Source organism: Nomascus leucogenys, chromosome 17 (assembly GCF_006542625.1).
Source record: "Nomascus leucogenys isolate Asia chromosome 17, Asia_NLE_v1, whole genome shotgun sequence".
Classification (NCBI taxonomy): Eukaryota; Metazoa; Chordata; class Mammalia; order Primates; family Hylobatidae; genus Nomascus; species Nomascus leucogenys.
In genome coordinates, this window is record NC_044397.1 from 52,657,203 (window position 1) to 52,668,839 (window position 11,637).

The 11,637-nt window shown below is 39.8% G+C and overlaps 1 protein-coding gene across 1 annotated transcript; it reads right to left on the reverse strand.

Annotated features, from left to right (window-relative positions):
* Window positions 1–5,438: 5,438 nt before the first annotated feature.
* Window positions 5,439–7,681, reverse strand: POM121L12 (POM121 transmembrane nucleoporin like 12). The gene is made up of 2 exons (XM_030795616.1): window positions 7,633–7,681; window positions 5,439–6,796 (listed from the first exon to the last, which is right to left on the reverse strand). Exons 1-2 carry the CDS (start codon window positions 7,679–7,681, stop codon window positions 5,802–5,804), a joined length of 1,044 nt encoding a protein of 347 aa, XP_030651476.1. The 3' UTR covers window positions 5,439–5,801.
* Between the last annotated feature and the right edge of the window lie 3,956 nt (window positions 7,682–11,637).

Consider the following 11,637-nt stretch of genomic DNA (forward strand, 5'->3'; position numbering starts at 1 on the left):
TGGAAAGTCAACAAGGAAAATGCCTTGAGCATTCCCAAAATCCGTTGCCCTGAGCTTGCTCTTGACAAGTCCACTTTTGTTTTGACTGAGACCACTTCCACCTCTTGGCAGCCATTACGTTGGTTTGTGCTTTGCCTTCAAGACTATACTGGTAAAGCCACGTTTTATCTCCTGTAGCAATTCTTTGAAGAAATACTTGAGGATCTTGATCCTACTTGTTTAAAATTGCCATTGAAAGCTCTGCTCTTGTCTGCAGCTAATCTGGGCTCAGTGGTTTTGGCACCATTGAGTGGAAAGTTTGCTCAATTTTAATTTTTTAGTCAGAACTGTGTAAACTAAACCAGCTGAGATGTCCGTAGTGTTGGCTAAGGTTTCTGCTGTTAATCACTGGTCCTCTTCAATTAGGGTATGAACAAAGCAAATGTTTTCCTTGCAAATTGATGTGGATGAACTGCCATTTTGGGCTTCAACTTCAGCATTATCTCCTCCCTTCTTAAAATAAGTTTTCCATTTGTAAGCTGCCATTTGGCAGGGCATTGTTCACATAAACTTCTCCTAACACATTAGTGATTTCATCATTCTTCTACTCAAGGTTCATCATACATTGGAAGTTTATACTTACTTCAATTAATAGCAGAACTCATGTTACTCTGACAGGGGCTCTTTTAAAACTGATATTTTATCCTTCTCAGTACTTCAAACTAGATCTTGTACAGACATGTTCTAATAAGTTAGTATGCATTCGTTCTGGTGCAAAACAAAATTGAAATGCAGGTATAGTTTTCCACAATTATTCATTTTTGATGAATTTTTTGAAGATCCCTATATATACATAATAGGAACACGTTCTATTTATGCATGTCTAAGTGTACCTCTACTTCAAAAGTATTATATATATACACACATATATATGCATCAAGATCACAATCTATTTACACGTATGAGAATAAAAATATCTAATTAGACACTCATTTCTCCTTTGCAACATGCTTTCTTCAGCATCTAACTACTCTTATGCTTCTATCAATTTAATTACACTTTTAACAGAAATTCAGTTAAATGTTCCATCAAACCAGTCCATGACAAAACTTTTAATTAATTATTTTGCAGAATAATAAAATATAAATGCAGAAAGAGTTGTTGTTTCTTTAAATTAGTTTAACAATTTGGGAAGACCTAAGTGGAGTTGCCAAAAACAATTCTGAATTACGTGTGAGCAAGTAACCTATAAAACACTGGGGGAAAAAAATCTATAAGTAATCCGCATTCATGTTATTTTGTAAATACTTAAATTCTAGTCTCACTTTAAAATAAATCAAACTAGTATTTAAAAGGTGTCATATTGTGGGTATGGGTTATGCAGAACTTTGATTAGCAGACCCTTTCACATCACAAAACCTGGATCTCTTATGTAAAATTTGGCAACTATAACTCTAAATTAAAAGTTAAAACAATATGTTGCTTTGTGATACCTCTTTTTAAGCAAAATGTTCAGTTTATCCAAAACATTGAGAGTAACAGGTAAAAGAATTGTGTTTGTGTTTATCATATATAATTTGTGTGTATATATAACATAAATTTGCACACACATTTCAAGCTCCATTGTTTTCTCTAGTATTTTATGAAATTTTTTGTAATTGCTTTAATATAATTTTATGTTACATGTATTATTCATGTAGTTGTATGTAATATTTTATTAAATATTAAAGTAAAATAGAAGTGAAACTCTTCTTATTTGAAAGGAGGTACCCTGCCCTCTGAAATCACAGCCAACTAAGAGTGGCATTTAGGAGAAAAAGGAGGAAGAAACAGATGTAATGGTCATGGTAGGTTTTGGAAAAATGTTCCATCATTTCCTTTGGTTCCTGTTTCTTTGTCCCTTTCCTTTATCTGTACTGTCAAAGATTAACACTAGGCTAGTGGCTTTGCCAGTAATCCCAGCACTTCAGGAGGCCAAGGCAATGTAACAAGACTCCATCTCTACAAAAAATTTTAAAAAATTTAGCAAGTCATAGTGGCTCAGGCCTGAAGCAAGAGGATTGCTTGAGCCCAGGAGTTCAAGGCTGCCATGAGCCATGAGGTCACCACTTTACTCCAGCCTGGGCAACCGTCAGAGTTAGACCCTGTCTCTAAAAAACAAAACCAAACAAAACAAAAAGGACAAAATCAGCATGTGGTTTTGAAGGGAAAATAAGCCAAGTGACTTAGAAATTAATAGCACAAAAGGAGTCCTTGTGGCTCCCATGTGAGAAATATAATCAAGCTTTTTAAATCATAAACTTGTTATCAGCTGTAACCATTTCTGTACAATGTTATCTAACATCGTATTTTTGTGCCAATGTCTTAAGTCATAAAAATGCCTCCTCTTATTTTTTTCTATTTTTCTTTTCCTTCTTGTTTCATTAATGTATTTCAAAGCTACGCTATTTAGTCCAGTTCATGGCTCATATCTTTATTGCATATTGAATCCTTTATTAAAATTAAATGACACTGCCAAAATAGAAAAATAATTAAAAAGTTACATACAAAGATAATTTGCAGACTCTCATTCTGATCAATTTCTCAAATTTACAAAATATTATCTGTTTCTCCTACAAAGGAAGGATATTAGCAGACCTTGTTTTCGGCAATGATGAGTAGAAATTCCATATATATGTATTTCTCTGAATATATAGAACACTTTTGAGTATTTTATATCTTTATTAATAATTTGAACTACTTATTACATGAACTGTGTAGTTATGTTTTTAGTGATTCTATGTATTCTCTATTTTTTTATCATTGATATTTAGTGATGTCTTACCATTGTGGAATAGTAACCCTGGTCTGCTATGTGGATTATAAAGGTAGCCACCTCTCTTGTTGCTTTTCTTTCAAGTTTTTATTACTTGTAGATATTTCCCAATGTATTAAAACTGGCTCACACCTAATTCAGAAGAATTGTTTTGTTTAACTCTACTTAAGTGTTTCCAAATTATTAAGCTTACATGGAGATAAATAACTCTCTTTCTGCACTTACATTTCATTCTTCTATGAAATAGATTACCTATGTAACTAAAAAGTTTTTCATGGACTGGTTTGGTAACACATTTAAGTGAATTTGTGGTAAAAGTGCAGTTAAATTGATAGAAGTATACGGGTATTGGGCTACTAAAGAGATCCTGGGGCACAAGATATTTGAGTATACTAATTATATACACATATTCTTTTTCCTAATTGGGTGTCCAATAGTTGCAATCCAATTTCTTCAGCAATTAATTATTTTCACAGAGATTTTGAATGTCACCATTTTCGTATGTTAAGTTCTTGCATATCTGTTTCAGAACCTCTGTTCTCTCCTAGGGATTTGTCTGTTCACATCCCATTGCCAGGCCCTTGTGCTACAAGGAAGGAGGCTTCCTTTGCTACTGTTCACAAGGGAATCACTGTTCCTTAGCTATTGCAATGCTGGTGCACAGTAAAGAGTCCTTGCCCTCTTGCTGAAATGTGTCCCTACATTCCAGATAAATACTCTGTTCCATAAAGTAATTGATCAACCACATTACTCTGAGTTGGTGCTTTGAATTACCAGGTAAGCAACCTCTTTCCAGACTAATGAGTCCTTCCCAGTCCATTCCATTTCTGACCCAACCTCGCATCCTGTCTTCTCAAACCTCACACAGTCCCCTCTGAAACTCATGAGGAGTCATCAGAAAATCCCACAAACCTTAACTTCTACAAATGTTCTCTTCACCTGCCTACCCTTAATTCATCTTGCCTGTGCACTGCCCCTCAGCTGAAAGCAAAGCCACCCTTTTTCTTGAATTCCAAGACCTTCATGGCTTGGACAAGAGTGTAGATACCATTCTTATTCACATGTGCCCCCTATCCTTTCTTAAAAGAAAATCTAAAGACAAAGTAAAATTCCTCCAGCAGTCTTATTGCCTGCTTCACTTCACAACCTAATATCTCCTAGTGGCTCCTACAGTCCCTGCCTCCAAGCCCGCTGATATAGTTTGGATGTGCGTCCCCTCCAAATCTCATGTTGAAATCTAACCACTGATGTTGAGATGGGCCTGGTAGGAGGTGTTGGATCCCAAGGCGGATCCCTAAAGAATGGCTTGGGGCCATTCCCTTGGTGATACATGCCAGCTGGTCTTTTATAAAGACTCTAGGACTTCCCTGATCTTTCCTTGCTTGATACCTGTTTCCATGTGAGGCTCACCCTTGGCCTTCTGCCATGGCTGGAAGCTTCCAGAGACCTCACCGGAAGTCAGTGCTGGCACCACACTTCCTGTATAGCTTGCAGAACAAAAATTAAACTCTTTTCTTTCTAAATTACCCACTCTCAGGTATTCCTTCGTGGCAATGCAAATGGACTAACACACCCTCCCTTCCTTCCATCTCCCACGCAGTTCAGGCTTCCCACTTCCAATACTCTAAAACAATTTTTCTTCTGAAATCAGGGAAGGAACATCTCTTCTCAAAGGCAGCCACTGTGGTGGATAAATTCCATGCTCTGGAATCCTCAGTGTCCCTGCTGCTCCTGGATTTCCTTCTCCCTTGTGGTTCTTGGTTTTGAGGGTTCTTTTTCCATTCTCCGTTCTTTCATGTTCTAAATGTTGGAGTACCCTAGGCTTCACCCTTGCCCTTCTCTGTATTTTCTGCATAAGTGATCTCATGTAGCCTGTGGTTTTAAGGACCATTTCTATGTCATAAGGAATTTATATGTTCATGACTCCCAAATTTATTTTGCCAGGTTCAAACCTCCAGTGAGTTCCAGGATTATTTTTTTCAATAGCACAGTTAACAGGACCAGCAGTATAGCAAGTGTTTTTGTTGTTGTAGAAAACACACCCTGAACAAAACTCCTGATTTCTTCAAATATTTTCTCCTATTGGTAGTGCCCATCCCGATAAATGACACTAACATCATCAAGTTTCTTAAGCCCATATGCTAAAACTGTTGGATCCTTCCCCTTTCCCAGTGCTAACATCTAGGGCACTAGCAGGTCCCACACTATCTTTTAGGTCAACCCCAAACTTGTCTGTATCCTTCCAGATGTACCATTTGCCTCTCAGACCAAACCATCCCATGGATTGCTTGAAATACTGTATTGATCTCCTGTGGTTTTCATTTCCATTGCTGTAGCCAGAATCGTGTTTTTAAAAATATCAACCAGATCATAGACTGTCCTCTGTTTAACACTCATGGTTTTAGAATAAACCCTGTACTCTGGTCCCAATGCCTTATAGTACTTCATCACAGTTTATTTCTCTAACCTCATAGCTTCTCTCACTAGTCTCCAACTCTACTGGACTTATATTTGGACTTCAAATAAATAGGAATTATTCCCCATACAGAATCTTTGCCCTTGCCCCTGCCTGGAACACACTTTCCCCTTTGTTTTGGCATAAAAAGCTTTTTTGATTGTTATTATTATAAATATATAGATTTTCTGCAGACAAATGTTTTTAATAAGATCAACTATTTAACTATACAAACTGGACAATTTAACTATACAAACTGGGAGACATGGAGAAAAAGCAAGCCTTCCCCAAATGCCTCTTTTCAGAGGAAGGGCAGGAAGAAGGGCAGGGAGGAGAGGCCCAGCAGGGCGAAGGCAGGGGTTCTGAAATCAATAGCTGCTGGGGTGGCAGGGAGCACAGAGGGAAGATCTGGGGCGTGCAGACGAGGGGTGTGGGGACTGCATGTTTGATAACGTGGTGTCAGGGCCCCACGTTGAGGTAGAGCAAGGATGAGCAAGTGAAAGTAGATACGTGGGCTTGAGTCTCCGGAGATGGGTAGCAGGACCCAGATTCTCAGGAGCCAAAGGGGTCAGCAGACTGGGTGACCTCGAGGGCGAAGGAGACCCTACTGCAGCTGCCGCAGGAAGGTGTTGTCGCCTCCCAGAAGTCCCAGATGGCGGACGGGGCGGGCTGGACCAGCCCGAAAGGCCAAGCATCATCACAAAAACTGAGACTCCAGGGGCCAAGGCTCGGCTTCAGAGGCCCTGGCCTGGGCACGAAGGAAGCAACCGCTCCATTTTTTATCAGGGGCCTGAAGGCAGAGGGCCGGGGCTGCAGGTTCCGCCTGCCGCCCTTGCTGTCTGAGACCTCCAACCACAACGGCCCGTCGAACCTGGCGCTTCCCTTGCTGCACTGGCTGAGTGCCCCCAGCAGAGTCTCCGGGGTGCAGAGGTCCGGGTGCTCCTGGGCGGCGGGGCAGACTGCGGGGCGGGCTCGCTGTCCTGGGGATTCCCAGGGGCTCTCCTGGCGCTCTGGGGGCGCGATCCCAATGGTCACCGGGCTCCAGGTCCGTCCTGGGTTCCGGGCACGACACAGCCCCCCTTTCATGCAACCCTCCCAGGCACAGGAGAGGTCTTGCCCCAGAGCGGTCTCCCCAGGCAGGGCAGGGCGCCTCCAGGCCTCGGAGACCACCCGCCGTGGCCTGAGGGGGTCCTGGCTGGGCCGCACCTCGGTGAGGTGGGTGCTGGGCACCGGGCGCCCCCACTGGACGTACTGAATATGGCTCTGAGTCAGGGACCTCGGGGGCCAGGGACTCTGGCGACCCTGGGGAGACTGCGTGGTCTGGGGCGTGCTGGGTGACCTGCCCATGCGAGCCGCCAGGGCGTCGGGCCTTACAGCAGGGGTTGGCCTGCCTTCCAGAAGTTCCCGAGGTCTGCGGACTCGGCCAGAGCTGCAGCGCCCACGGCTGGATGACCGTTGGCCTCTGCGCGCTTGGAAGGCACGCAGGGCGTGGGCGCGGGACACTCCACAATGGCGCCACGCACAGGCCACGTGCCCAGACACCCAGACTGCAGGAGGACACTGGAGGCACAAGCCTCCTTCCAGGTGCTGCCGGCAAGTTTGCCTCTGGAGAGAGGGGCCTAGGAGCTACCGTGGTCTCCTGTCCTCTCCTCCTCCCTCCCTCTCCCCCTTCTCTCTGCTCCCCCTGCCCCTCCCTCTCCTCTCAGCTCCTCTACCCCTCACTCTCCCTCCCCTGCTCTGCTCCCCTTCCTCCCCTTCTTGTGATGTCGTTCATATATCAAATAATTCAGCAACTTGAAGTGTAGAATTCAATGGGTTTCATGGTACAACCACACATGTGCACCCATCACCACAGTAAATTAGAAAAAAAAATTTCATCACCTCAGGAAGAAGCTCTGTACCCTGTAGCTGTCACCTTCCTATCCACCCGTCTCCCCAGCCGCAACAACCAGGAATCCACTTTCTGTCTCTGTAGACTTCCCTCCTGTGGGCTCTCCTATGGCATCACTTAGCATGATGATTTCTAGGTTCATCCTTGCGGGGACCTGTATATCCTTCCTTTTCATGTCCAAAAAACGATTCCATTGCATGGATATAACACATCGGTTTGGCCTTTCATCAGCTGATGGACATTTGGGTTGTTTGCATGTTTGGGCTATCATGAAGAATATCGTCATAGACATTGGTGGACAAGATTTTGTGCAGACAAATATTTTCATGTCTATGTAGTATGTAGCTGGGAGTAGAATTTCTGGGTCTGTGGTTAGTCCATGTTTAACAGGAACCATCAAACTGTTCTCAGCCTCTGTACTGTGTTGTGTCCTCACCAGCAATGTTGCTCTATTTTATACTTGACATTTAGAAAGAGAATGTATAATAATACCTGCAGAAAACTGCAGATAGACTACTGACAGAAGGGCCTTCCCTTTCATTATCATAGAAACGAACATAACTGGCTGAAATGCTTTTAAGAAAAACAGCTAGTTTTGTTCTAGTAAACAAGATACATGTTTTATTCTTCTAGAATGGTTATTAATGTTACATCTTGCAATTTTCCTTTTAAGGAAATGGTGGTTGTACACCACAACTTATGTTTCAGAACTGACAATGATGATTTTATGTAGACTCCTGTAATTTTAAGCTTTTATACATTCATATACAGATTTTCTTCGCTTCAGGCATTAATGCAGTTTTTCTTTTTTCCATTTTTTGCTCATAATATGTATATATGGAGTAGAATGATTCACTTTTGTAGCTACCAGGTGAAAAGATCTGCCTACAAAAACATTATTTGAAGGCCATTGGGCAATTGATTACAGCCATCACATTTGGAGGTCTGTTCAAGGTGGTGTAAGACAAACTGTTGTGGAGACTCTCAACAGCATTGCAGAAGGCAACACCTGAGTGGGTCCAATCACAGGGGCAAAAAATAGAGATTGACAAAATACCAAAGCCAATAATCCACAACAGGTTTTCTTTCGGGATTTGAGAGACAAACAAGTGAATGGTGAGGACACTGAAAAAAAGCTTAATAAGAAATCTTCACGAAAGTTCTGTACTTCAGAAAGGGGCTGATTATCAGGAGAAAAAAATGCACTCTCAGCCAAGGGGAGCAGCAGAATGAAAGCCCCAGGACTTTCCACTCAGTCAGTCATTCATTTTCGTTTCCCCAGATTCCTTAAGTAAGAATCCTCCAGTATAAGATTTTAAAAATAAATTTCCTATGCTGTAACTTTCTTCTTAATAAGTCATTTCTTGATAAAGATGACAATAATTTTTATAGCTAAAAAGCCTCTTTAGATGGTATTATCATTGGAGTGGACAGTTAATGCAGTGGGGGGTCTAGATTTTTTTTAATGTGTGTTTTCTTAGTATCTACACAGTTCTCCATGTCCTATTTGAAGTACAACCCAGTGGGTGCCATTTTGGTTTGTTTTTGGTTAAAGACCCTTCAAAAAACCACAGTCTTCCTACTGGTGAAGTGCAGGCAGCCATAAGTTAGTAGTCAAGTCTAATTATGCCTTCAAAGGCAAAGGTGAGTAAAAAGTTATTTTCACAAACATTGAACATGTCTGTTTCTTTTCCTTCTCACAAACTAAGAGACAACTGATTTCTTTTGGTTAGATAATATTAATTAAGATAGAACAGTAGTTTTCAATTAGAGATGACTTTGCTGTACCTGTACCCTCTCACCCCCACCACCCATCTGAGGACATCAGAGAAGGTCTGCAACTGAGGTTGCCAGTGGCCCTGCTAAACAGCCTACAGTGATCAAAACACACTCCCACAACACAGAGTGACCTGCCCAAAAATGTGAGCACTGTGGAAATCGAGAAACTCTGCTTCATATCCTTCTCCTAAAGTTATTAAATTACATAATACCTGTGTTATGTTTATCAAAACTAATAAGTTAACATTGGTTCCATCTATTGAGTAAACTCCAGACTGTATTTGAATTTCACTGGTTTTTCTTTTAACTCGATTTTCTTTTCTAAGAACTAATCCTCTTTAGTCTCTTCTAATCTGTGAGACTTGCTCTGTCTTTTCGTATGTCCCATGATCTTGATACTTTTGAACAATACTGGACAAAATATTTTCTAGAAATGCTCAATTTTTAAAAACTTATTTTTAGCACTTTAATTATTTAATTATTGTTTACCTGTCAACCAAATTATCCATTCAGATAGCTTAAAGTGCTAAATCACTCTAGAATTCTTATTGAAAAGATATGCCATTTATCCTATTTTATTACCCAGAGAAATCTGGTTTCATGGTTTTCTATTTTTTAAGCTGATTTTCTTTCCCTGAGCACTGCTGCCTGTACATTAGCTCTTTCTGTCCTCTCTTGCTCTGTTTTGCCTGAGCTCTGAGATCTTTACATTTTCTCATGTTTGTAGAGCTGATAGCTTCATTATTTTCAATAACTTGGTGCTAAATTTTGATCATAGTTTTCTTTCCTTCTGATCTATTTTTTATTCAGAACTATTTGTCGGTAAACTCTTTAAAAACAACTTTATTGAGATAATTCTTATACCATATAATTTACCCACTTAAAGTGCACAATCAATTGCTTTTCGTATATTCACAGATATGGGCAGCCATCAACCCAGTAAATTGTAATATTTTGTCATTTCAAAAAGAAACCCTGGACCCTATAGTTATTACCCCCTACCTCTCCACACCATTCTCAGCCCCAGGAACCACTAATCTACTCCCTGTCTCTAGATTTCCATACTGTACACTTTCATATAAATGGAATTATATAATATGCATTATTTTGTGACTGGCTTCTTTCATTTAGTATGCTATTTTTAAGGTTACCTGTGCTGCAGCATATACTTCATTCCTTTTGATATGCGAAATATGCTTCAATTCATGGTTATACCATATTTTGTTTATCCTTTTGTCAGCTGATGGACATTTGGGCTATTATGAACAATGATATTCCAAATATTCATGTATGAAATGTTTGTAGATAAATGTTTTTATTTATGTTTCAATTATACAGAGTAGTAAAACTTCTGTGTCATTTGATAACTATATTTAATCATTGAAGAAACTGCCAGACTGTTTTCCATGCTAGAGATACCATTTTACATTCCCACCAGCATGTATGAGGGTCCAGTTTCTCCACATTCTCACCAATGCTGATTATTATCTGACTGATTCTAGCAATTCTAGTTTGTGTGAAGTGGTATCTGATTGTGGTTTTGATTTGCATTTTGCTAATGGCTAATGATGTGGAACATCTTTTCACTTATTGGCCATTGGCAATCCCTTCCTTGGAGAAATGTCTAGTCAGATTCTTTATTCATTTTTAATGGGGTTATTTGTCTTTTTATTTTTGAGATTTAAATGTTCATTAAATATTCTGCTTACAAGTTTCTTATGAGATATACAGGATTGCAAATACTTTCTCCTATTCTGTGGATTGTCTGCTCATTTTCTTTAAAACAAATTTTTTTATTTTAATAAAATCCAATATAAAATTTTTGGTCATGAGATAGATAGATAGAAAGAAAGAAAGAAAAACAGATATAATGACTTATTTGGGAGGGCTTACCTTGGAGGTTACGAAGTCAGTGCTAGATAAGAAATACAGATATTCATTTATTTCTGAGCTCCTTTATCTACCATATTTATCAAATGAAAAAAAAAAGTATGTCTGCCTGAGAACCAAAGCAGGGGTACATTATGACTATGACTTGTGGGTTCCTTAAAAACGTAACAAAATTATGTTTATGAGTGTGTCGATGTGTGTGTGTCTGTTGTGTGTATATATATATATATATATATGTATATATATATATATCCCCACTCCGTCCTCATAAGCCATTCACTGTTTAGACGAGAAACTTCAGAAATTCGCATCTATATCAACTCCTTTTTTTATTTTAAGGGGTCTGGGAGGAATATTTCAACTGGTTCTGCAACTAGGAATAAATATGCTTATTGTTCTAAAGTTTGTCATAGAACATCCCACAACTCTTTGTTCACTTTGAGATTTTTCTGGATTTTACTTTGATGTTTACTCCTGTGTGTGCTCCCATACGCACATGCATTAGTGCACATTTGTAACAATTCATCCTATTCTTTTTCTCTCATCTGGGAATTCCATAAAATGTCTGATCCACTTATGATCCCATGTCATTTTCCAATACTGCTATCAATATACTATTTCCTTAAAGTTCTCATATTTCATTTTAAGAGTATTATAGTCAATATGGAGTTCAGTTTGTGTGTCCTTTAAAAATATTTCAGCTTCTATATTGTAATTGCTTACAGTATTACAATAATTTTATAGGTCAGTAATTCTCAAACTTGCGTATGTGGCACCACAGTCACCTGGAGGAATTTCTAAACAAACTATTGAGACCCATGCCTACTA

Bases quoted from the DNA above. Each gene is read 5' to 3' on its own strand.
- POM121L12 (XM_030795616.1), bottom strand. From the start codon at position 7,681: ATGAAAGGGAAGGCCCTTCTGTCAGTAGTCTATCTGCAGTTTTCTGCA. The intron at 6,797-7,632 runs GTATTATTATAC...GTCCTCCTGCAG, and splicing joins CTATCTGCAGTTTTCTGCAG to TCTGGGTGTCTGGGCACGTG.